Source organism: Lepus europaeus, chromosome 16 (genome assembly GCF_033115175.1).
Source record: "Lepus europaeus isolate LE1 chromosome 16, mLepTim1.pri, whole genome shotgun sequence".
In the NCBI taxonomy this organism is placed as follows: Eukaryota; Metazoa; Chordata; class Mammalia; order Lagomorpha; family Leporidae; genus Lepus; species Lepus europaeus.
In genome coordinates, this window is record NC_084842.1 from 79,951,252 (window position 1) to 79,978,759 (window position 27,508).

The 27,508-nt window shown below is 41.4% G+C and overlaps 1 protein-coding gene across 8 annotated transcripts in view; it reads left to right on the forward strand.

Annotated features, from left to right (window-relative positions):
- Positions 1–27,508, forward strand: part of LDB2 (LIM domain binding 2) — a 402,293-nt gene that overhangs the window by 299,600 nt on the left and 75,185 nt on the right. For all 8 annotated transcript variants that reach the window (XM_062213476.1, XM_062213479.1, XM_062213477.1 and 5 more), the window contains exon 3: positions 22,796–22,968. In XM_062213476.1, the coding sequence (XP_062069460.1) occupies positions 22,796–22,968 (173 nt within the window). The remainder of the gene's footprint in view (positions 1–22,795; positions 22,969–27,508) is intronic.

Consider the following 27,508-nt stretch of genomic DNA (forward strand, 5'->3'; position numbering starts at 1 on the left):
GACATCACAGCAGCGGCTTTACCTGCTGTGCCACAATCCCAGCCCCAGAATGTTTTCCCTACTAACAAATGCTTTCACTCCCACCACTCCCATTAAACTCCTTCGTAGTTTCTCAGTGATTTGGCCTGAATAGTAACCAAGAACATTAACCATAGAAAATTAAAAGTCATAGAAATTTAAAGTCAAAATATATTTAAATCTAACTTTGTTCCTGCCTTGCTCAAATCACTTAACGGTTTCTGTCAGCAGAGAACAAGCTGAACTCCAAAGCTTTTCCCTGGATACCGTCACATGAATCTGACCAGTGCTGCTGTTTGCTGTTCTTCTTCATAGCTTGTCTTAATTCTCATGGCGTTTAAGACTCAGGAGTCTCTGGGGCTGGCGCCTTGGCTCACTTGGTTGGTCCTCTGCCTGTGGCGCTGACATCCCATATGGGCGCCAGTTCTTGTCCCGGTTGCTTCTCTTCCAGTCCAGCTCTCTGCTGTGGCCCAGGAAGTCAGTGGAGGATGGCCCAGGTGTTTGGGCCCTGCACCCGCATGGCAGACCAGGAGGAAGCATCTGGCTCCTGGCTTCGGGTCAATGCAGCGCCGGCCATAGCGACTATTTGGGAATGAACCAATGGAGGGAAGACCTTTCTCTCTCTCTCTCTCACTGTCTGTAACTCTACCTATCAAATTAAAAAAGAAAAAAGGAAAAAAAAAAGACTCAGGGGTCTCTGCAAATAGAGGGAAAAGTGTGCTGTAGGTGTTTCCCAGAACTCCAACTACTATCTACCTCCTCTTAGTGATTTGTGACTTGTTCCCATCCTCTCTCTCATTTTTGAAGCATGTATCTGGTTCATTCATGTCGCTCACCCAAGTTAGTGTCTCCCATGGGCATACCTAATCCATTGTTTCTGTTTTTGTCATTGTTCTCCCTCCTCCCTCCTTGAAATATATAATTGCCTCTATGGCTTCTCTGAATGTAAATAAGCACTCCTTGTTGGTTCTCCAACTGTTACCTGTTCCACTCATCTGGAAAACTCCAGTAGCCTCCCTTGTCAAACAGAGCTTCCTGTTAAACTAATTATTCACTGGCTAGATAAGAAAAAGAAAGGGCTCACTGAAGGAAGTAGCAGTAGGCTTTTTGTATAGATTTGTTAACCACTTACCTGTAGCTATCATCTGTATTTATTTCAAAACACCTTTACTTAGTGTGTTGTGACAGAGTCCTTTATCTATGAAAAATCCCCACTATGTATTTTTTTATTTTGTTGAGAGAGAATGACAGACAGAGAGACAAGATCTCACATCCTATCTGCTTTTTTACTCCCCAAATGCCTGCAATGGCAGGAGCTGAGCTAGGCCAAACCACAAACCAGGAACTCAGTCTGGACACCACGCATGAGTGGTAGAGATCCAAATACTTGAGCCGTGACTGCTGTCTTCCTGAGTACACGTTACCAAGAAGCTGGGATCAGGAGTGGAGTTAGGACTTGAATCCAGGCATTCCTTTATGGCATGCAGGCATCCTAAGTAGTGTCCTCACAGCTACACCAACCACTCATCTCACCACTATTTTAGTTTTGAAAACTTTTTTCTCAGTTTATAGAATTTACTAGAAGCATAATTGTTGAGTCAGTTCAAACCCTCTAACCTGTCACTGTAATCATTTGAGGCAGAGGCGATTTCTATCTTCTTTTTTTTTTAATTAAACTTTTATTTAATGAATATAAATTTCCAAAGTACAGCTTATGGGTTACAATGGCTCCCTCCCTCCCATAACTTCCCTCCCACCCACAACCCTCCCCTTTCCCGCTCCCTCTCCCCTTCCAATCACATCAAGATTCATTTTCAATTCTCTTTATATACAGAAGATCAGTTTAGTATATATTAGGTAACGATTTCAACAGTTTGCCCCCATATAGCAACACAAAGTGAAAAAAAATACTGCTGGAGTACTAGTTATAGCATTAAATAAGAGTGTACAGCACATTAAAGACAGAGATCCTACATAATATTTTTTTAAAAAATTAATTAATTTTCTATGCCATTTCCAATTTAACACCAGGTTTTTTTTTCATTTCCAATTATCTTTATATACAGAAGATCGATTCAGTATATAATTAGTAAAGATCTCATCAGTTTGTACCCACGCAGAAACACAAAGTATAAAAATACTGTTTCAGTACTAGTTATAGCATCACTGCACGTTAGACAACACATTAAGGACAGATCTCACATGGATGTAAGTACACAGTGACTTCTGTTGCTGACTTAACAATTTGACACTCCTGTTCATGGCGTCAGTAATCTCCCTAGGATCTAGTCATGAGTTGCCAGGGCTATGGAAGCCTTTAGAGTTCACTGACTTTGATCTTATTCCGATAGGGTCATAGTCAAAGTGGAAGTTCTCTCCTCCCTTCAGAGAAAGGTACCTCCTTCTTTGATGGCCCCGTTCTTTCCACTGGGATCTCACTCACAGAGATCTTTCATTTAGGTCTTCTTCTTTTTTTCTTTTCCATGGTATCTTGGCTTTCCATGCCTACAATACTCTCATGGGCTCTTCAGCCAGATCCGAATGCCTTAAGGGCTGATTCTGAGGCCAGAGTGTTGTTTAGGACGTCTGCCATTCTATGAGTCTGCTGTGTATCTCGTAAGATTTACCTATCCTGTCATTCATTCATGCCTCCAGTCAACATTCTAATTAGAATGCTCTAAGCTGGGCCTGGGTCCAGACACTGAACCATGATGACTGAGGCAGAGTTCTTGCCCTCAAGGAAGTCACATGACAAGATGCCCTCGAATCTGCAGGAACCCTGGGTCAGCTGTGGAATTCTGATCTGTACACCTGAACCCTGGGAAGCGGCTTTCCCCTTGAATCAGCTGTCATGCCCCAGACATGTGCTCCTCTGTCAAGAGTCTAGACCATGACACAGGACCCCTGGCCCGAAGTTCCATCTTGATTAGTTGTAACCACTCTGAAAGGGAACTTGGTGCTGTACACACAGTAGGTATGTGAAATCTGTTTGTAAGATTGAACTAAGTTGAAATTTTTTGCTCCCTGCTGACTCCTTGGCAGTGAATTGAGGATCCAATAAATAACACTTTTTAAAACTTTCTGTGGTGATCCATGTAAGAAATAATACAATGAAGACATAGACATAAAGGACACCATTTTATAACTGGTATAAACAGAACTGGAACATGGTTTATGTCTTCCTAATACTAAATCCAAGAACATGTAGACTTGCACTGTAGGACAGGGTCTGCCCCTGGAGCAGCCGAACAGAACACACATTCCCTACAGAACTTGTCTCCAAGGAAAGGAAGAGGAAGGGGCTGGAGGTGCCCAGTTTCTCCTTCTAAACTGTAATCTCTAAGACTCCATCGCTCTACATTCCTGCCCAGTTCCCCTAGAGGGAGCGAATGAGGGGGCAGAGAGGGCGGGGAACATCACTTCAATGGGGATCTCTCCAGCAGGGCAGAACCCTGGCAATCCTAATTTCTCTGTTGATTTGGAACCATGCTCCTTGCCTGTTCCCTGACCGTGTTCTTGGTGTTTGCCTTAGCTTGTTAGCAGTTTCCCCATCCAAGTCAACAGAGTCATTTGATGCTCAGAACTCGGAACTTCCTGCCTGCCTGATTTCTCTTGCCTACACCTTGCACTTACACTCACCTTTTTTCCCTGATCCTGTCTTCCTGTTTTTTCTCCTTTGGATCCTAGCCTACCTGGTCTGCTCCGTCTTGCAGCTGTTAGAGACTCAGTGTGATGAATGAATGGATTAACTAGTTGGCAGCTATGCCAGACACTGTTTTGGACACTGAAGATGAGAGGGGATCGAGATGGATATGTTCCCTTCCCTCATGGAGAACCAGTGCCCAGAGAGATGTAACAGATAATTACATCTCCACCCTGATAACTATTCAGGCAAAGAAAGCGATGCATCTGACATACAGAACATTCTCCCAATGTTGACTACAGTTATTAAAATATGCATTTAGAACCCTTTTCATGGTGTTTAAAGTGCTGATGGAGTGGTTATTCAGGATGTTTTTTTATCTGCTATCATGAATTTTTTTTTCTTTTTAATTTTTCTCTACCATTAACTTCTCTGTTAAAAAAGGAGGAAAAAATGAATAAAAGCTTTCCAAAGTTCCATGCAGCCAGAAGAAAAAAAAAATCGAAGATATGCACTAGCAGCTTGCAAAAACAAGAGGGAGTTCTGGGGGTTATAAAACATATGCTTGACAACTGATATTATCCACTAGTGAGATATTGTTCATATCTCCACAGCCTGAAATTGCACGAATGATCACCCTGGTTATCAATTCATACACGCTCACAATGGCTGGGTAGCTGCACGAATTGCCTTCTTGGATTGCTTGCAAATCCCTCATCTCCAACAAATTCATCATGCAAAGTCTCCACTATAATGAACCTTGGGTAAAACTCAGCACTCAATTGTATTGTAACGTGTTAAGTGGAGTGTGGGCAGTCTCTGAAACATAACTGTCTGGGAATGTTAGGAAAGAGACTTCACCTTTCAATCTGTTTTCCAAAATTATCTCAGCACATGGCCTCACTTCAGGCCCAGTGGTTTGAAACCGGAAGGTCTGTCCTCTCTGCAGAAGTGCCCCAGGGGCTGTTCTCGCTGGGTGGTGTCAACTTTCTTTCTTGTTTTTTTTTTTTTTTTATATAGAAAGCTTTTATTTAATAAATATAAATTTTGTAAGTACAACTTTTGGCTTATAGTGGTTCTTCCCCCATACCCGCCCTAACACCCCCAAACCATCCCACCTCCCACTCTTTCTCCCATCCCATTATTCATTAAGATTCATTTTTTTTAAAGATTTATTTATTTATTTGAAATGAAGAGTTACACAGAGAGAGGAGAGGCAGAGAGAGAGAGAGAGAGAGAGAGAGAGAGAGGTCTTCCATCTGATGGTTCACTCCTCAGTTGGCCACAACAGCCAGAGATGAGCCGATCCGAAGCCAGGAGTCAGGAGCTTCTTCTGGGTCTCCCATGTAGGTTCAGGGGCCCAAGGACTTGGGCCATCCTCTACTGCTTTCCCAGGCCATAACAGAGAGCTGGATGGGGAGTGGAGCAGCCAGGACTCAAACCAGCACCCATATGGGATACCGGCACTGCAGGCAGCAGCTTTACCTGCTTCGCCACAGTGCCAGCCCCATTAAGATTCATTTTTAATTATCTTTATATACAGAAGATCAACTCTATGCTAAGTAAAGATTTCAACAGTGTGCACCCACACAGTGGTGTCAACTTTCTTTGCTCAGGGTCTCCACCGTGGTGGTGTCATCAGCCAGGAAAGCCTTGCAGAGCTCCTGGCCAAAGGCAGGCAGCCAACTTTCTTCCCCTGGCTGTAGGAAACAGTAAGAAGTAGAAGTTTGTGCTGCTTTTGCTTTCTGAGAGCCCATGGCTTCTCCGGACACCCCCATCACGGAGATCTGTGATCCCGGCTGGGTGCTATGAGGCCCTGAGCCATGGCCTCCACACCACCAGCAGCTGCATTCTCACCTGTGGCACCTGGCACTCTGTAACCTGCACGTCAGTCACCTTTACTCCACAGCTGTGTGTGTGTGTGCGTGCACAAGTGTATCTGTGCATACGCATGCAAACGTAATCACACACATGCACAGACATACATGCAGGAGACTCCTGTTACCCCAGTTTTGCCTCTGTGGTTTCAGTTACTGGTGGTCTCAGTACCTGTAGTCAACCATAGTCTGAAAATACTAAATGAAAAATTCCAGAAGCAAACAATTCCTAACTTTTAAATAATCCATTAAAGTATATTGGTAGAATTTTATTCTCAGGTATTAATGCGCATATATTGTGCCTAATTTACAAATCAAACTTAATTATAGCAGTGTATTGGAAAAAGCATTAGTAAATACATGGTTTGGTACTGTGCAGTTTTAGGCTGCCCTTGAGTGTCTTGGAATGTATCCCTCACAGACAAGAGGGGGTGACTATTCTTAGGTGTCGTGTACTCTGAAGAATCCTAGGAATCCAGCATGAACAAAGCAGCTAGCGTGTCTGTTCATGGAGCTTGCCTACTATGAGAACATAGAGATAATTCAATTAGAGCAGTGTCTCCCACTACGGGCCAGGGATCAGTGCATCTAAAGTGCCTAGGGTACTTATTGAGAATGTCAGAGTCCAGCTGCAGCCCCGTCCTACTGATGCTGTTGGGAACAAGGCCTGGGGATCTTGATCTTCCTGTGCTCCCCAGGGTGGTCTAAGTGTAATGCGACAAATGCCGTAGCACAGAAATGGAGAGTGTTGGTGGAATTCACGGGAGCTATGCCTGATCAGTTTGGACTGGGGAAATCAGAGAGGGCACCCTGGAGGAAGTAGTTCCCAAGTTGGAACTTCAAGAGAAGGAATTGTCCAGAAAAGCAAATGAAGAAAGAGCTGATGGAAAGAGTACCCAGCAGAGGAAAGCCAGGGAGACGACAGGGAGATTTTTCACAGCTCACCACCCTCAGAACACACGGGACCAGGGCGTGCTTCCTCCTTTTGTGAAGCCCATTTAGCAGAAGACAAGCTTCCCCTGTGGGTCTTGGCTTCCCTGTGAGGTGCAGCCCTGCTTCACTCTGTCTTCCTGTGCCTACTCCTTTCCAACAACAACCCCACCACAGACCAGCTACAGGATCCATACCTCAGATGATCTAGAACCTTCCATGTGTGACTCTTAGCAATATGAATCCCTGGCCACATGCCATGCTGTGGTTCCATGGTGATTGCCCCTAGTGGGATGGGTGATTTCACGGTTCCTATAGGAACCCAAGCATGTCCTGAGAAAGGGAAACTTCAAACACCTACCTGCTCAGTGATGACCCTTATGCCACTGGGCGTAACTACTTCTTAATTTTATGTTTGTTCAGGATCCGGCTTTACTAGGTCAATTAAAGTCAGGACGAGATGTCAGCTTGATTTAGGAAGATGCAATTCTTTGTCCGCCTTGGGTTTATCTCCTTGGGCTGGGCTGTCATTTGGATTTTATGTTTTTGTCCTTATTTCTCCTGACCATTTTTTTCCCGGCAAGGGTTTTCAGTGTTCCGCTGGCCCAATCTGTTTGCAGAGAAGGTGTTTGCTTCTGTAAAGTGCCTGTCCTGTCCGATCTCCATCATCTTTATAGTCTTGCATTCTGTCACTGTGGCTCATGTCTGGCTGTGGTTTGTTACGTTTTGACAGGGGTTTGTTATAAAGTGGGGATCGCGTCCAGCTTTGCCTTTCAAACTTCCTTCTTTACAGTAGCCATAAACCCAGGCTGCTAAAATGTTCCCTCTGAGGAGAGGGTAAAATTCTGATCACAAAAGCCTTGGGGGAAAAGGTAAAGGGGAGGTGGGGGAGAGAGAAAGAGAGGAGAATTCTGAAGAGATGTTATTAAGGTAGCAAGGTACATACTACCTGTCATTCAAATGTAAACTTAAAAAGGAGTAGTTTCCAGAGATTTAAGGAAATAATAAATACAGGCAGGAGAAAGGCACCTAGATGACCCTGCCCGCCTGGTTTTAATCTTGGGAATCTGAGACAAGTTGGGAGTTGCAGAGAAGTGAATAAAGTCTAGCTGGGGTTCGTGGTGTGGGTCCCAGGCTGCTTTCTCAAGATGCTTCTAATGCAGCCATCTTGCAAGTTCATTCTTGGAAACACGGAGCTGTATTGCTTTTCTGTGTAGCAGGTTGAATGTAGACAAGGTCTGTGTCATTCTTGTCATGGCAACTGAATTTCCAGTTGCAGTGCCTCCCTCCATAAGCAGTTATTGAGTGCTTGCTGTAGGCAATACCCTAACAGTATGTCCCTGGCTGGTACTATCCACTGAATACTGCTGTGTCCCGGGAACTTGACTCATCACATACTTTGTCAGTTTCAATGCCTCAGCAGGGTCACTCAGAAACAAAGAAATTTACCCGCTTGTAACTAGCTTTGAAGATCCCCATGGTGCCTAACACGTGTATTGGTATGGGGCGCAGAGCATCTGCATCCCTGGGTTCCCAGCTCTGGGAAGCAGCAAAAGGAGCCATCTGTGCCGAGGGAGCTGTGTCAGACCCCGATGTAGCATCGCATAGCACCAAGGCAGCGCTGAGGCACCAGAGACTCTGTGAACTTCATTTCTCCATGTGGCCTCGTCATCCTGACCTATGAGCTCCATTCATGAATGGTGCTTGGACAGCCCTGCTGTGTCCTAGCCCCATCTCTTTGCTCTCCCAGCACTAACTGCCTCTTCCCCTCACTGCCTACCCAAGCAGACTCTTCTAACACCTCTGATTTGCAGCCTGTCCACCCTTGTCTCTGCCCTCCACTTATCCTCAACCCCCCACCCCTCTCCTTCAAGCATTTGCCCACTAGGCAACAAGAACACAATAGGTACTAGGTATGCTCCTTGTTGTTTAAAACTTACAGCAAGTGAATCATAAAAACTGTACAATCATAAAATAACAAATGGTCATTAGTATCTTCATATGAGCCAATGCAGAGTTCAGCCTTGCAACAAATGTTTATTAAATACTTATTGTGTGCTCCACATTGCTATCAGTTCTGAGACCATAGCCAGGAGCAAAAAGACACAGCTGTCCCCTTCTTGGAGCTTGCATTGCTGTGGGGAATGGATAATATGCATGTGTGACATAATCTGAGTAGCAATGAATGTTATGAAGAAATATTAATTAGGATGAGAACGTGTTGTTTAACCCGAGGTGAGAGCATGGTGTAGGCGACTTTATTTACTCTGCAGAACATCCTTGTGAGGTTGGTACGATTTTCATCCCCATTTGTCAGATGAGAAACCTAGGGCCAGAGTGATTAAGTAACTTGCCCTAGGTCACATGGCTACTTTATGGCAGAGCTGAGATTCCAGTCCAGGCAGGTGCCTCCATGTCCAACTCTTGACCCTGTGGCTCACTCTAGGAAGAGAGCAGGCCTCGTGAGGCTTGGGGAAAGGAAGACCAGGAGGCTCTTCCCAGTTCTTAACAACAACAGAGAGAGAGGAGCCAGAGAGAGGGCAGCGCTGTGCACCTCCCGTTCCAGTGAATTGCTCCCAGTTCACACAGTCTGGTGGCGCAGAGACAATGCGTGAGGATTCATCCTGAGTGTTGTTTTATCTTGGAGAACAGTCACAGTCTACTCACTGAGAGGACATGGGGGCAGCTTCAGAGGGAGCGACAGGTGGAGAAGAGTGGAGAGCCAGGTTGGACAAGGGTGTCTGCGTTTTAAGGGAGAGCGGTGGGTGGGTGCAAGCTCTGGATGCTGGGTGCCGAGGCTCAGGCCCACGAAGGCCACTCTGGAACCTAAAGAACACCCACAGGCTGCCTTCCCTTGCCTAACTCCTCAGTGCTTGTTGAAACCCTGATAGAGAATGTCAGACCCACCAGCTGGCGCCCACACAATCTCATCAAACTTGGGTGGATGCACTTGGGCTCTTTGCTCCTGCTGCCCGTGAGCCCATGCAACACTTAGTTCTCTGTCGAGATGGCTGTTCCTTTTCTTGCAAACACAATGCAAGGGTCACAGGCACAGCCCCCCTTGGACTTCTGTGGGATGTGAATCTGACTCTCTTTCACTGCTTCTCATTTCCAAGGACTTTCCCTCCCCTGTAAAACGCCCCTGGAATGCTGACTCGGCATGCAGATGGAGCCTTTTTTTGTACATGTGCTTTTGGTATGGAGTGTGGAGGTTGGAGAACTGTGCACAAAGTACAGTAAGGAGAAAGGCCTCATCATAACTGAACACTCTCCAAAGGGAGGCTTCTTTTACTTGCAAAACTCAACATTAACTTGAACTCCAAACTGAATCTTTTAAACTGTGTAGTCCTGAAATCATAAATATCTGGACTAAGGCATGAAGACTAGAGAATTCCAGAAACAGGGGCCATAAAACATTATTTTCCTCTTCTGGTTTTGGTCCTCTGGCCCTGCACTGAAAGTGGCCCTCGCTCTGCATCAGAAGCCCATGTGTGCATGTAACAGGTGTGAGCTTGGCACACTGTCCAAACAGACGTGCCAAGCCTACGTGCAGCCACTTGCCAAGCGTCTCCTAAGTAGCTATTTACATCACAAATGTGCTGTGATACTGAGCCCATCCAGCCATGTCCCCTGCCTTCAGGGAACCACAGACACACAAGGAAAGACAATAAAATGGATGATTGCAATACGGTGGGGTAAGTCCCAGTCTGTAGAGAAGCAAGGTATTTGGGAGTGGTTCGAAGGGCTAGCATATAGTTAAGGACGTTGGGCTGCATGCCGTAGCTTTTATGTGCACGATGTTAGTAATTCTCTGAATTAGTTGGTTCTCCAGACTCCGTTGGCAGATGCAGAAATGGGTTTAGAGGGCATAAATCATTTCTTCAAGGTCATCCATGAGTAAGTAGCCTAGCTTGTTTATGAAGCAGGAATTTTCTCTGCAGTGCCCACATTCATAATCATTTTAGGAGAGCAAAGGAGAAAACAGAAAACTCAAAACAGGGAGGGGAGTCATGGAGCTGAGGCAGACTGGAGGGTGCCCACAGTTTGGACAAAATCAAAGAGATGTGCTAAAGCAGGGAGCATCACGTGAGCATGGTTTCTTCTTCTTCTTCTTCTTCTTCTTCTTCTTCTTCTTCTTCTTCTTCTTCTTCTTCTCTTTTTTTGGTAAGAATTGTTTATTTACTTGAAAGGCAGAGTTATACAGAGAGAGGAAGAGACAGGAAGGGAGGGATCTTCTGTCCTCTAACACTCCCCAGATGCCCGCAATAGCCAGAGGTGGGCAGAGCAGAAGACAGGAGTATGGAAATACATCTGGGTCTCCCACATGGGTGGCAGGGGCCCAAGAGGTTGGGCCATCTTCTGCTGCTTTCCCTGCTTCGTTAGCAGAGAGCTGAATCAGAAGCAGAGCAGCTGGGTCTCAAACTGGTGACCATATGAGATGCCAGCACTGCAGGCTTTGCCTTAACCCACTGTGCCACAATGCTGGCCACTAGGTGAGCAATGGTTTCCAAGAACACATGTGCATGGTGACACAAGAGTGGATGTAACTGAAATGGAGTTGATGGAAGGGTGCAGGGCAGAGCCAATTTGTTATTTTAATTCTTCAAACCTCTCTGATTTTAAACACTTTTTATTGTTTAAAGATTTATTTATTTGAAAGTCAGATATATAGAGATAGATAGATGAGTGAGAGAGAGAGAGAGAACAGGAGAGCAAGTTTCCATCTGCTGGTTCACTCCCCAGATGACTGCAACAGCCAGGGCTCGGCCATGTGAAGCCAGGAGCTTGCTGTGAGTCACCCATATGGGTGGCAGAGCCCAGACATTTGTTCCATCCCCTGTTGCTTTTCCCAGGCTATTAACAGGGAGCTGCATTTTAAGTGGAGCAGCCGAGACTCAAACCAGCATGTATGTGGGATGCCATTGTTGCAGGGTATCAGCTTAAACCACTATGCCACCCCTTCAAAATCCTTTTCATAGGGTTGTTTTATGAGCATCCATTTCAGAGACCACTTAACACCTTGGAAGGAACATCTTAGATCTCATTTTCCCACCCTGGGGAAGGGCCCAGTTATGTCCAAGTCTACTTTTCTCTTCAGAAAGAGAATCTGTTAAAGATTGCTTACTCCTGGTTCAGATTGAATTTGGAATCACACCCATCTGTGTGTTTCTCTGGCAACTCTTCTCTAACCCAGGTGAATTGTGCTGCTATTAAAACACAAAATTGAGGCCAGCACCATGGATCACTAGGCTAATCCTACGCCTGCGGCACCGGCACCCTGGGTTCTAGTCCCGGTTGGGACACCGGGTACTAGTCCCGGTTGCTCCTCTTCCAGTCCAGCTCTCTGCTGTGGCACAGGAGGGCAGAGGAGGATGGCCCAAGTGCTTGGGTCCCTGCACCCGCATGGGAGACCAGGAGGAAGCACCTGGCTCCTGGCTTCAGATCGGCACAGCACCAGCCATAGCGCCCATTAGGGGAGTGAACCAATGGAAGGAAGACCTTTTTCTCTGGCTCTCTCTCACTGTCTATAACTCTCTCTCTGTCTCTCTCTCTCTCTCTCTCACCATCTAACTCTGCCTGGCAAAAAATTTAAACACACACACACACACAAAATTGAATGACTTTTGCTCTCCCAATTGGCTTGAGTGTGGGGAGGCCTGATAAGTCCTATTGAAGTCATTTCAGAAGAATTCCTGAAGTTTAGTAACTTTAAAAATGGAGTAGTTTATTTTTTAAAAGATGTATTTATTTGTTTGAAAGGTAGAGTTACACAGAAGCAGAGAGAGAAAGAGGGAGAGAGAGGTGTCTTTCATCTGCTGATTTACTCTCCAAATGGCCACAATGGCCAGAGCTATGCTGATCCAAAGCCAGGAGCCAGGAGCTTCTTCCAGGTCTCCCACGCATCTGCAAGGGCCCAAATACTTGGGCCATTTTCTACTGCTTTCCCAGGTGAATTAGCAGAGAGCTGGATCAGAAATGGAGCAGCCAGGATTCGAATGGGCTGCAGGCACCATGTGGGGCAGCTCCACTGGCTACACCACAGCGCCAGCCCCTGAAGGAGCAGTTTGAGGAATTGTTTATTTGAGATGCAAAGAGACAGAGTTCTCATCCTGTGATTCACTCCCCAAGTACCTAGAGTAACTGGAACTGGGTTGGGCCAAAGTGGGGACCCAGGAACACAATCCAGGTCTCCCATGTGGGTGGCAGGGACCCAAGGACTTGAGTCACCACTGCTGCTTCCGTGATCTGCAGGAAGCTGGAATCAGGAGCCAGAGCTGGGTATTGAACCCAGACCCCCCAGTGAGGGATACGGGTATCTTAACTACCAGGCCAAGTGCCCAGCCCAGGGCCGGAATTTTTTTTTTTACTTGTTTGCAGCAGTTTTGCCCTTTAAGCATGCCAGTGGGATACTATCAGCACGACTGAGAGAGTTATTGATAACAGCACTTTGATGGGCAATTATTGGTACTTAAATAAAATCAATCTGTCGCCTTCTCAGTGTCTACTTTGTTGGGAAAAAAATTGAAAAACAATCTGTGTGTTCCTCAACAGGAAAATTTCTGGGTAATTATGTGAATCATTCATATTCTGGAATTTGGTTCCTGTGCTTAGCATGAATGAATTAGCCTTGTGTACACTTGGAGGCCTAGAGCTCAATTTTGGCTTTACTGAGTGAAAGAAAGCAAGGTCCATATAGATATATTTGAGATGACAGATCTTCTGTAAATAAAAACAGAACATAAAGGCCTTCACTCAAAATATGTGTATTCTATGGGGATATGTATATGGGTGTGAATGTAGAAAAAGCAAAACATGTAGAAGGCTGTATGATAGCTCAAAAGTAAAGGTGACCTGGGGAGCGCTGAAGTCACAGAGCTCAACAGGCCTGAGGTGGTCAGGGGAACTTCAGACCCAATAGTGTCTGTGTTAGTGAAATCTAGGGGTTTAACAAATAAACCTTGATATTGCCATGGCTCGACACCATTTTGTGCCCCAAAATACAAACGAGTTTTTTCTGATACGTGGCAGCTCTCCTCCTGCTGTTAATTCAGGGACCCTGACTCCTCCCATCTCCTGGCACCTGCATGCATAAAGTAAAGGAAGAGGTATGTGCTATGTCTGATGACCGGCCTGGCAGATGTGGGGACAGTGCATCTGGTACACATAGAATGATTTCACTGGCTCTGTCTTCCAGATGTCTACTCTGTTTTAAAAAGAAAAAAGTAGTGGAAATATCCTTTGCATTTTGACTATGACTCTGTCACAAAGCAGAACCTGGCTTCAGGGGTGCTTGGGATGCAAGATCCCAAGAATCAGATCTAGTGAGTAGCCAGGGAGAGCCTGTGACAGTAACATGTTAATTTTTTACAAATGTCTTACTTATGTGATTTTAAAACTAATACAAATGGAAGATCTCTCTGGCCATCAGACTTTCCTGTAAAATGAGGATATGGAATATAATCATGGATAACCTAATTACATTTATTAAATAATTGTCAGTATTTTGTATTTTATTTTTTCCACATAATGATAAGTGCCATCATAATCACTCATCAAGAGCTAATCAGTGCTGCCACGAGTTGAGCTCATTCCTGCTTGAATCAAAGCAACATACTAAGCGTGTTCTTTTTTAAATAATTATTTTTTAATACAGAACTAGCTTAGCTGAGTGTGCATTTTAAGATACTCAGAAACCTATTGGGATTGTGAAGTGTTACTGGGAATCACTGGATTAAACTCGAAGTCTTTTCTGGTCCTATCATTTTAATTTAACATCCAGCAGCCTGGCTCAGAGAGAGCACTGTTTCTATTAATGTTTGCTAAAATAATAAATGAATTCAGAAGTCAAACATAGGTAAAAATCTATACAAAAAAAAGTGTGTATGAGAGAAAATACACTAAAAGTGTATTTTAATACTAAAAGTATTAAAACCATTCAATAATTGAAAATATGTTAATAGTTTGCTTAAAGAAAAATCATAAGTATTAAAAAGGCATGTGATTAAGTTAAACATCTATCAGCTTTAAAAAATCATGAGAACAAAACATAGAATAATAATTTTCCTTTCTATAGTAAGCAATCTAATCTCATCTCAACATATAGTATTTCCCTTAGTCCTAGAGGCATTCCCTAAAAATATCAGGGGGAAAAAGGCTGCACACTACTTCCTTTATTGCTGGTTCTTTCTCCAGGGAGTTCTGTTGTAACCATTGTAGTAAGACGAGAAAAAAGAAGTATATAAATATATTGAAAAGGAGAAAAGGAACAGAATTAATAATATTTGGGAATAATATATTTCTTTGCATAAAAAACTTTTTAAAAAATCTTCCAAAAATATTAACAAAAGTATTCAGTTAAGTGTCTGTATTGCAAATAGAAATATAATGAAACACATTGTATTAACCATTCAGCATAACTAAAATACATCAGAATCATTTCAGAAGTAATAGGTATCTGTGTTTTTCTGAGATAAAGTTTTTCTGAGATAAAGATAAAGATTTACATAAGTTGACATACATTTCATAGTCCTGTATGGAAATAATAGGTATTTTAAAGATGCCAATTCTTTCATAGTAAATTTTATTTAATTTGATTCAATTTCCCTCCCATTTTTTTTAATTTAAAGAGATTTTTAAATTTAAAGATTTGAGACTTATCTTGGATAATTAAAAACAGAGTGTAATTGTGGAAAAGTTGACATAAAATAATAACACAGAGGGCAAAAGTAAATCTACGATATGAACTATGTTATAGCATTTTAGTAACTAAAGAATATTGCACTGTCATAAAGACAGACCAAGAAACCCTAGGTAATAGAATAGCTTACTGAGACAAGAATCTCTAAGGCATAAATATGTAACACCTGGTCAGGGCCACAGCCCAGATGGTAGAAAAGGCTCCATCCTCCATAACACATGTTGTTCCCTGTGTTAGAACAACTCCCTTCCCTCTGCCCCAGGCCTGATTGGTATCTATTTATCCTTGGGCTTAGGGATTTCTCTGACACCTCACTATCTCCCCGTTGATCCTGCACCACTTCCAGGAGCCATCAGTAACTGGAGCATGGACAGATTTATCACAGAAATTAATAAAGGATTTCCATTTCATACTCAGAGGCTGACAATTCATAGTAAGAGATCAACCAAAAAGAGGTCTCTATTGCTGTGGTTTCTTCTGCATGATGTTATTGTCAGGACCTTGGATTGGGGGCTATACAGGTTTTTGCTCATCATAAAAGGCACACATCTAAGAGAAATAGTATCCCAAGTAATCTAAATATACAAAATCACTGAAATGAAATCTGTCAAGTTTTCAGAGTTCCTGCAATGTGGGTCCTATAACTTCAGTCATGTAATGCATTAAGTCATTCATCGATTTGTGTTGGGTGATCGATAAGTAGTGGCGAACAAGATGGAGCTATAGAATTAATTGTGTTTGTCCTTAATTAATGAATTAATGACACAAAGAACTGCTTTATCAGAAGTTCTCAGAGCACAGGAATGGAGTAGGCCTTGATCTTGGGTCACTGTTGTCTCTCCAGGACCCATCACTTAGTGCAGGTGCTGTGACTGCCAGGTATTAAAGATTTCATAGGTAGAAATGGAAGAAAAAATCCATGTTAGATTTGGGGAACGATAAAATGTTGGTGGAGTTTCAGACCCTGTTGGCAAGTATATTACGTGTTTTGGAAGGACAGAGTAGGTCCATCAGATTGTGTCGCTGGCTAAAACCTTCCAATTCCATGTCATTGCACTAAGTAAAATATGAGTGCTTTGCCATGGCTTGGAAAGTTCCACATAATCTGGCCCTGCCTCTGTCTCTGAGCCCGTTTGTCATCTCCTCCTCCTCACCTATGCTCCTGCCACACCACCTTCTTTCTGATGCTGTAACACACCAAGCTCCTTCAACCTCAAATTCACACTGTCTTAGAGCATTTGCCCTTACTGTTCCCTGGGTTTTGAAACTCTGCAATTATGGATCATTGCATGAGCTTTTTCAGTCAAGAAGGCTCCATTCTTACCTCTGCACTTGAACCTGCCTTCCACCACATTTATCCTCTGTCTCCCCATTCATCTGCTACTTAGCTCCAGCACCAGGAACACCTGGCACATAGTAGGTACTTAATAAGCAGTTTTAAAATGAGTTATCCTTTGAAAACACAGGAGAGGCAATCAGAGAGAAGAGATTTTTTTTTTAAATTCAAATTGCTTTAGTTGAGAAAGTAAGTAAAAGGCATATTAAGATGAAAATGGTAACAGCCTACAAAAGTAAAGCTCACTGCACTTGCTTGTCTTTCACCAGGAACAGTGGAATTTGCTTTGAGCCAATATCACCCCCATCAGAAGTTGATCATGCTTTATTTCTACTGTTTTAGATCTTTAGAATGGCTATTTGCCATAAATGAAATGATCAGCATTGTTTTACTCCAGCGAGCATCTCAGATCAGTCTAAAGTTTAAGGAATCTTTGTGTTCATTCTATACCTCAGTAAGAGAATTTCCATTCAGATTTTAAGGTACAGCAGCTATAACAAAACTCTGTAATTTATCCAGTTTCAACAAATTTATTACTGTTTGGAAGTTTTCTTCTTAAATCCTAAAATAATCAATTATTTTAATATAATTGAATTCACCTCATTAAAAACAAATATCTGATATGATTCTCTTTTCGGAGTTGGAAATAATAAGCTAAATAATGGCCAAGTGTTAAGCAGTTACAACACATTATTAGTTACAACTCTTTTTCTTACCCTACATTCAAATAATGTTTCAACCCTTTCAATTTTGTTCGTTATTTATTTTTGAAACATAGAAATTGCCAGCATTTAAAATACTAAATGATTCCCCCCCCCCCAATCAAAAGATCTTACATTAGACAGTGGATTCTCAGAAGACTTAAAGACCTTCAGAACTAAAGTTTGACCAGTGTATTTATCAAGAGCTTACAATCACATCTCATAGACATTCAGAGAATTAAAAAACTCAAGATAAAGAGTAATTGCTACATTGATTTCTCAAAAAGTTTGTGAGTTTTCTCATTTAACCACAACATCACCAGGTTTGCATTTTGATCTTTTAATTATTATTTTAATGTGTACTTTGATTACTATTTTTAATATTGTCACGTGTGGTTCTTCTTTGTATTTAATGTCTCTCATGTGAATTACCTATAAACATCCATAAGAATTTAAGAAAAGCACTTGACAATTACTAATAGAGATGAAATTCTCTAAAAGGGAGACTTTCTGAGTTGGGGAGGATGCTTGATAATTTTGTCTTCTTAGCTCTCGACTGGTACTATTTGATTTCTAAATGGGAAGAAAATTCAGCTAATATCTACAAGGATCCTTTAGGTAATCCTAATATCTAACGTAATATCTCCAAGAAATGAAAGGAGCTGGATCCTGCTTTTACAACACCATGAGATGACTTACATAACAGGGAATGCTAGGACATGGGGGTGGGTAAGAACAAAATGGAACAACTGTGAAAAGCTTCCTAAGAAACCTGTGTATCTAAATAAATTTGCAGCTATTTCTGGTCTAATTATATTTACCTGAAAGGTAGGGTGTTATTTAAACATTCTTTGTACACATTTTGGCTCCTGAATAATTTAATCTGTGCTTTTCTTTTTTCTTTCATGAATAAGTAGATAAATAACATATAGTGTATTCCACTCACCTAACATCATAGAAAATCTTCCTCTTGCTATCTAGCTCTCTATACTTATCAACACTTGGTGCTTTGGTCTAAATGTGCTCAGAAAATGTAATCTATTTTATAATCTATTCTAGTCTTAATCTTCTCCAGGAACATGTGAAAGTTATAATCCTTTTCATGGGAACACATTGTGGATGTATGCATATCAATATTTCAATTCTAATTCCAGGGATTGAAGTATAAATTAAAGTGTAAGTTTAGCATGTGCATGTAACAGTATAAAATCTAAATAAGATTCCAAGTTGTTGTGACTGATGAGTTAGGAAACCAGTGAATCCAAGTCTGAAATATTTCCTCGTTAAAGTCATTTATCTTTGATTATGCTATGTGGCTTCCTGGTTTACTACACTACAAGAACATGTTAATCTTTTCCTTGCTTCAAAAATAACAAAATCATACTTTGAATTCAGGATTCAGAAGATACCAGTAATGAGTTCAAAGTTATAAATCCATTTCTTAAAACTTTATCAATTGGGGCTAGCATTATGCCAGAGGGTTAAGCTGTTGCCTATAACACTGGCATCCCTTATGGATGCCAGTTTGAGTCCCAGCTGCTCCACTTCTCATCCAGCTCCCTGCTAACGTGCCTGGGAAAGTAGTAGAAGGTGGCCCAAAGGCTTGGGCCCCTGCACCAACCTAGGAGACCTGGAAGGAGTCCCATGTTCCTGGATTTGGGCTGGGCCAGCCCTGGCTGTTGTGGCCATCTGGGGAGTGATCCAGTGAATAGAAGTGTTCTAGTGTTTCTCTCTCTGTCTCTCTCTGTCTCTCTCTCTCTAACTTTGCCTTTCAAATACAAGTAAGCGAAGTAAATCTTTAAAAAAAAAAAAACTCTATCAATTATTACATTGTATCATAGCTACATACTTGTTAACTCTCCTGGTAGAATTGTTTGAAAGTCAAGAACAGTCATCTATCCTTGTGTTTTCAGTATCTGCAATGGTGCTTTGTAGCTGCTCCAGACTCGGTGAAGGTCTGCAGAAGAAATCAATGGATGGACAACAGTTTCCTAAAGCACATTGGGTTGACTGTTGTCTGTCGCATTCACAGCACATTGCCTATATATGACACGTTTTGTAAGTGCACATGTGTGTGTGAGTACAGTACAAGTATAGTCTGTGACAGGCAGAATAATGGCTCCCCAGAGATGTCCATGTCCTAATTCCTACTGCCTGTGAATGGCACCTTACGTGGTAAAAGTGCTTTGCATATTCGATTAAGTTAAAGACTGAGATGAGGAGGTTTTCTGGGATTGCTTGGGTGGATCCAGTGCAATCCCAGGGACCCTGAGAGTGGAAGATGGAGGCAGTAGAGGACGTGAGAGGCTTCTAGATGCTGATAAAAGCAAGAAAACTGGCTTATCCCTAGAGTCTCTGGAAAGAATTCAGCCCTGTTGGCACCTTAATGTTAGCCCAGCAAGGCTCTTATCTGATTGTCCAAACTAAGAAAATGTGTGTTGTTCTCAGCCACTGAGTTTGTGATCCTGTTACAGCAGTTACAGGAAACTGACACAATCCCTGACACTCACTCTTGTTTGTCTGCCACAGCTTCTAATGCAGAATTGTAGAGAGACTAGGGTATCTCTTGCTGTTGATTGTTGCCATCACCTCCTCTGTTTTCCATATCCGGGTTCACTACCCTACTCCGTGATGGAAGAGAACAACACGTGTTGGGATTCCTCTGCTCACAAATGACAGAAACTTAATTAAAACCAGTTTAAGGAAAAAACATGCAGAAGGGAACATCTTCTATAAGTGAGATCTCCAGGGTTTGGAGTTGGCTTCATTCCCAGCTGAGACAAGAGCCCAGATTAATCCACAAAGACTTGCCCCTCGGCTTTGTTTACCCTCTGGGTTCAGGCTTCTAAATTTCCATTCCCTCTTTCAGCAAAAGATTCGAATTTGGCTATATTTGTAGCCTGAGATATTAAAAGGGTGCCAGAGATACTCATTTCTATATTTAAAACAGCCCAAAATTTGTGGACTTAAAATGCAAACATTTCCTTGATTTACTTATGATTCTGCATTTTGGGCAGAGTGTGACATGGAAGAGCATCCCTACTGCATGTATACCAGCATGAGACGGCTCAACTGGGGCTCAAGGATTCACTTTCAAGATGGCCTCACTCACACAAGGCAGCGCTGGCAGTTGGCTGGAAGACTCAGTTCTTCTTCATGTGACCTCTCTACATGGCTAGCTTGGGCTTCTGACAGTATGGCAGTCTATGAGTAATTGCACCTGATTCATAGTAACTGGCTTCTTCCCAAGCTCAGAGTGGAAGCTTTCAGGTCTTCTTAAGGTGTAGCTTAAAATCAACACAAGGTGGCTTGTTCTAGTGTCTATTAAAGCAGATCACAGGCTCTGCCCAGATCTAAAGAAACTGTATGCAAGGCATGGATATTATTGCCATGGGTCACTGGACCCTCCTGTAGCAGTGTACACAATGGATGATGGAGATCTGTGACTAGTCCAAACAGAGAGAATGGTATGAGAGTCCCACAAAGAAGTCAGGGCTCAAAACATGTCTCCAGCACCTGTAACAACCATTCCCTAGAGTGCTAGAAGTTATTCAGTGAGGCAGGCTGTATTTCCCATTAAGTATGTTTACTAGATAGCTTGCACACTTGCTGGACTTGAGGGGGTACTTAAAAATTTAGATTTAAAGTTAGGGAATCTCAACCTTTTACTGTCTTACTTATGCTATGAGTGAAAATCATGATAATAGATAGCAAACAGTACTATAAAGGAATGAAATTATGTAGCATTCATGATGAATAAACTATAATGTGACTAATTCAGTGGTGGTTATTTGCCATAACCTGTTTAATGTGACAATTCCTTGGATATTGTAGTGAAATGTTTTCACCCTTCCACTACATTTTTATAATTTGTATTTATTCTCAAAAATACAGATCTCAAATTGTCAAATTACTTGAGCTGATATATGGTAATTAGCTTCAAGTTAGAATATGTGAAATGCATTCAATTAATTTTGTTAAGCAAAATACAACACAGCTTTAGCATTACAAAGCATTAAATTTCTTTATGTAGCGAAGCATATATTTAAGAATATGGTGGACTCAAATTTCTCATTTGAATTTTATATTCAGAGAATGATCATGTAGTAGTGGGGATTAGGCAGTATTTAGGAAATGTATGCATAAGGATTATTTAGGATGGAATCACCAGAGATCTTGGAATATTTAGCACACACTTGTTGATTGATTTTATCAGCAGCAAATATGAAGTGATAACAACAATATAAATTATTCAGAAACCTATCACCCATATCAAGATTCTATAAAGATCACTTCAGAAAACAGTTTGGCAGAGTACTCTCTCTATACTTATTTTTTCCAAGTTCATGTACAAAAGAGATATGGATCCATACGGAATGGATTAACACTGATTCTTTTAAAATGAAATTAAATATTTTAAAAACATGAAGTGATGAGTGGTTGATCTTCCTGGCTGAAGCTCTCTTTGGTAGTTTATCTTAAATATTATTCTTGTCTTTCAAGGAGCATTATATAGTGAATGTAAGAGATTTATTCAAAACCTTGGATAGCTTGAGAGAGCTTTAAGACTTTGCCTGAAAATCTGCACATAGGCAAAATTCCTGATATTATGAGTTGGGATTTCCAGTGTAAGAGGATTTCAAATCATTGCTGAAGCAAGGGCTTGTTGCTGGTTTCTAAGCATCGTGTATCAGAAAGATCCAACTACTTCTACAGTCACTCAAACAAAAATGGAGCAGGACCAGCCAGCCACATAGCATGAAAGAGACTAATTTAGACCAAGTGGAAGGTATCAAGTTCTCCAGAAATGGGTCATTTATTCTAGAGACAGTTTATCCAGCTCAAAGGCAGATAGAATAACCAGTACTTACATAGCCATGGGGCTTTCTGTTTATGGAGATGCAACTTAGAGATCTCCATTCTTAAAGCAATTTGAGGCACTGCTGGAGAAAGCAGGTGTCCTGATATTTGCAGATGTGGAGTTAGGGACCCCAAATAGCTACTTACAAATAACGTGACCTGTAAACATTCATAGTGATTTTGTGGTCTCAATTTTATGCTTTTTAGGGTTGCTCTGAAGGTCCAATGAGAGAATGCCCAAATATTTCACATACCACAAAGCATTATATCATTAAAAATTATAATTGCTGATAATAAAACTAAAACTTGAATGAGTAGCTGGTTTGTAAATGATATAGTGGTTGAATGCATCATATTTTCAAGTGTTGAATGTATTATTTTTTTAAACATACGTTCATTTAAGAAGTATCTACAAGGTGCAAAGTAGTTAAACTATCCCTCCTCCCCCCATTTTAAAGCACTATGATTTTATTAACTTCCAATGGACACACAATCAGGAGAGAGAACCATATGCTTTGTGTATGTGGGTGTGCCCCCTCGCCTATTTGGGGACTGATACATTGGTTGCAATCTGGTAGGATCATGGCTATTTACAGGGAGAACTTGCTGCTGCGATGGTTTCTTAAGAGGTTTCATACCCAATCCTAGTAGTAACTTCAGTAATTGTGTGGGAGGGAGGTGGGAAATGTTGGAAACTTTGGTTAATGGTTGCTTTCTCTGTTTCTCTCCCAGCTATCGGCAGGACCCTCATCCCCCGTTACTTTAGCACTGTGTTTGAAGGAGGGGTGACCGACCTGTATTACATTCTCAAGCACTCGAAAGAGTCATACCACAACTCATCCATCACAGTGGACTGCGACCAGTGTGCCATGGTCACCCAGCACGGGAAGCCCATGTTTACCAAGGTACAGCATAGGCTCTGAAATACACCTGGCATTTTCTTCCCTGAGTTATCGGATAATAATTGTAGTCTTCATCTGGAACACTGAGCTGATTTCTCACATCTTCAGGCACTGTCCGGAACCCGAGGGAATCTTTTGTCTGTGACATGGCTAGAGGCTCTTGTGGAACACTGTCCTCAGATGTGTGCTCTGACTCTGAGCACACAAATATCAAATGGGGTGGAGCCTCAAAACTCAGATGAGTTTTTGGTTTAGTTGATAAAATGAATTTTTTCTTTTTTATAGACGTGGTCCTCAACAGCTGAAAGAATATTCTCCAGTGGTTGTGCGGCTAGTATTTGTGCTTTTTCATGAAAAAAAAAAAAGTTTTAAAGCTAAAATCAAATTTTAATAAACAAGGGGAAAATCCACTAACTATAACCCAATTATAGTTGATAAAGAACATGAAAATATAAAAATGCGGTCTGTGCTGTGGCACAGCAGGTTAAAGCCCCAGCCTGCAACGCCAGCATCCCATATGGGTGCTCATTCAAGTCCTGACTACTCCACTCCCAGTCTAGCTTCCTGCTAATGCTCCTGAGAAAGCAGCGGAGAATGGCCCAAATCCTTGGGTCCCTGCACACACGGGGGAGACTCAAAAAAAGCTCCTGGCTCCTGGCTTTAGATCGGCTCAACTCCAGCCATTGTAGCCATCTGGGGAGTGAATTGGTGAATGGAAAACCTCTCTCTCTCTCTCTCTCTCTTTCTACCTCTCTCTCTCTCTCAATATCTATATATAAACTCTGTCTTTCAAACAAATAAGCAAATCTCAAAAAAAAAGTTTATTACTGATGCCATAAACAAGAGTGTCAAATTGTTAAGTCAACAATAGGAGTCACTGTGTACTTACTCCTCATGTGGGATCTCTGTCCTTAATGTGTTGTCCAATGTGAATTAATGCTATAACTAGTACTGAAACAGTATTTTATACTTTATGTTCTGCGTGGGTGCAAACTGATGAAATCTTTACTTAATATATACTAAATTGATCTTCTGTATATAAAGATAATTGAAAATGAATCTTGATGTGAATGGAATGGGAGAGGGAGCGGGAGATGGGAGGGGTGCGAGTGGGAGGGAGTTATGGGGGGGGGGAGCCATTGTAACCCACAAACTGTACTTTGGAAATTTATATTTACTAAATAAAAGTTAAAAAAAGTTTAAAATATGAATGAAACTAGGGAATTCAGAGCTTAAAGTTTGTTACTCTGAATTCTTATAAATCCTATCTCTGTTCAAACAATACATAAAAGCAGCAGCTTAGCGTGGAAGCATGGTAGAACCTTAAAATGGTTGCAAAAATGGGAGCAAGAAAAATGGGAGGGTTGCAGGTAGCAGTGTTTGAAGCAGAATTCAAGGTCTTATGGAGAACATGAAATGAAAAGTAGAGGAAATATCTATTTAACCTCATTTTCCATATGTTTTACACCTTATGACGCTTGCCATACATAGAAAATTGAAAGTTCCTACCAAAGAACTTTCAGAAACACTACTGATAGTTCTTTTTATGTACCTTCCCAAGAAGAGAAATTTGTGAAGAACAAACATTTGGTCATAGAATCTGCAAATAGAAGTTTATTTTAATGAACGCTAGTCAATTGTGCTTTGACTAAGACTCAGCGTGAAAGTAATTTGCAATATTAATGCTATTACTATGTCTTGGAACAAAACACAAATAATGATCCTCTTTATAGTTAACAGAAATTGAATTATCAAGGTTAATTGCAAAAAGCCCAAATGATAACGCTAAAGATGAGTTTGCTACTGATATAGTTTGGCTGCAAGAATACAAATAAAATGTTTGTTATTTATTCAAATTGATTTAACTGGTGCAATTTCATCTTTTCAGTGCCCATGCTAGTATACAAAACCAAAGGCAAAGGAAATGGTTGAAAGTGCAAAAGCAAATTGTTAAATGTCACTTATTCTATTATGATTTTATCAGTAGACATTTTAAATGTGGGCCCAGGGTAGAGTTTTCTCTCTTCCTGTTTAAACAGTTGGACAAAGAGCAGACAAAGAAGCTGGTCTTGAATGCAGAAGTTGGTGCTGGGAAGAGAGATTTTTCTCTATGGAAAGGAGGATTCCCTGAATGATGCTGAACCCACCCATGTCCCACTTCATTCTGGCATCTCCACATATGCCTGGAGTTCAAATGGAAACACAGCCCATTTATTTCCAGTGTCACAAAGTCCGAGTACTGCAGAGAAAGCCTTTCTCTGTGCCTCACTGGCTTTTTCTTAAGAAAAAAAAAAAAAAAAAGAAACTAGGCTTAATGTCACAGTTAGGTAATTCAAGAAAAACATACCAACCTCTGATGCTTTAAGAGGACAAAAATCCATGATAATTAAATAAAGCTTGCTATAATTAAGGAGCTGTTTCCAAAGCCTGTAGCCATTGGAAAGAAAACTACATCTCCTAGTAGCCCCTGTATGTATTTACTCAATTTCTTTGTTTCTCAGACACAGACATCTTCATAAATTAACATAGTTAGTTGCTTTGAAGGTATAGTGTCGAACATTCAGGGCGTATTTTGATCAAAAAGACCCTTATTCATCTGATGAACTGACGAAGTGCTGTTTTTCACCCAAATCAAGGAAGTTGGGTTTGCCTGGGCTGCCCCTCACCCATATCTGAGGGGTGAGCAGTTTATTCAGGCATCCAAGGCAGTTAACAGACAGATGCAGGTAGAGCACAGCACCAGCAGTTCCCGGGTCCCTGGCATCAGTTATCTGGACCACCCACCTTACTCCACTCAACACCAGTGTGCATGCCCCTTTTGGAATGAATATTTCCACACTGCAATGAAAATTGTCACTTTCTGCAAAACATACCTTAGTTATGTGGACTTGGTCTGGATGCTAATTATATACATTTATTTTTAGGAAATTTGGAAGGACCCTTTCTTTTTTTCTTTTTTTTTCCTTTTGTTTTTTGTTCCTTGGTGATTAATATACTACCTAAAGAATCTTTCCAGTTTTTCTCTTGCTCTTACATTAATTTAAAATACCTCATATTCCTGTAATAAAATATTATAAATATTTAGTATGAAACAGTGAGCTCGAGAGCTTTCAGTATCACAAAGAAAAAGTCCAGAAGACAATGCTTGTATTTTTGCTATCGATACCTGGCATCACTTAGCACCTGATGCATAGACAGCATCACATTGTTCTAATTTAGATTACCAATAAACTCTCATTCCCTAAATAGTATTTGACCCTGTGGTTCCGAGTTGCTTTTAAAAATATTTGGCCAACTGGTAAAACAAAAATCAGCTGCAGTTCTAATCAACAGTAATATTAAATATTCCTCGGGAGGATAGTGAGCATTTTGCAATTTCCTGATACCAGGAACATTATAGATTACGGATAAATATGTAATTAGAATTTCAAAACACATGGTATATAGCCTTTCTTTTATGGTCTCAATTTTTGAATCTAATAGAAAATGAGGCTTTATCACGAGAAGAGCATACATCAGGGTTTTTAGAATCAAAGACACCTGAGCTCTGTTTCCATGTGCGGTTGTAAACACTGGAGGATGCTGGGAGGAGTGCTCTCTACACAACATTCTTGGGGCTATTTTTAGGTTTTACAGACAGGGTAACAGTCATTACTGGACAACACTATCACCTATGTTTTAAAGATGGATTTATGGGTTTTTCTATTCCCAAGTGTTTATTATGAATTTATTGACTACAAAGTGCCATGGAAGTGTACCAATCAGTTTTCCTGGAAAAACTCACATCATTGACAGCAAGTTCATCATTCCTACTTTAGGCTGTACGTCACATTATACTCCAGAATTTCTGCTCTTCTCTTAGCTCTAACTGAATTACAATATCAATGATCATATTGCTCTAATGTGTAATAAACACAGGCATTTACATATGCACTATCTCCAAGTAAAACACAATGAGCATTACACACCTGGTGATCAAAAAGCGCTCTGCCATGCATGCTATTCAAGCACAAAGGCTAAGGAAATGAACTGAACACTCCCACCACCTAAAAAGCACACCTTATTGCACAAAAGCTACCTGAGAAGCATTGGATGATACAGCGACATGATCAATACTGCTTTACAATTAGTCAAAGAAAGAAAAGGGTTAAAAAAGCTACCGGTTAGTTTGAGAAATGTTCTTTTTTAGTTCTCTTGTTCCTGGCCTAGTCTCAAGCTAGCACGTGATCTGCTGAACGCCTGCCAGCCTCTTTCTTGTTGATCCTCCGGAGACCATCTGTGCTGGGGGCATTGATTAGAGTGTGTCTGCTGGGATTACATCTTTTCTGTTGCCATGCCAACTAATCAGCTGATTTTGGTTACCACAGAAACAAAATGTCAGAGCTCACAGTACGGTAACATGAATTCAGCACAACAGAAAATGTTTTCTTAATTGGAGACCCTTTTGATTTTGGATTTCAAGTGAAAAGCAGCTTAAAAAAAAGACCACCTTTAGATAAAAGCTACATTAATTGTTTTGATTAAGAGGAATACATAGAATTTT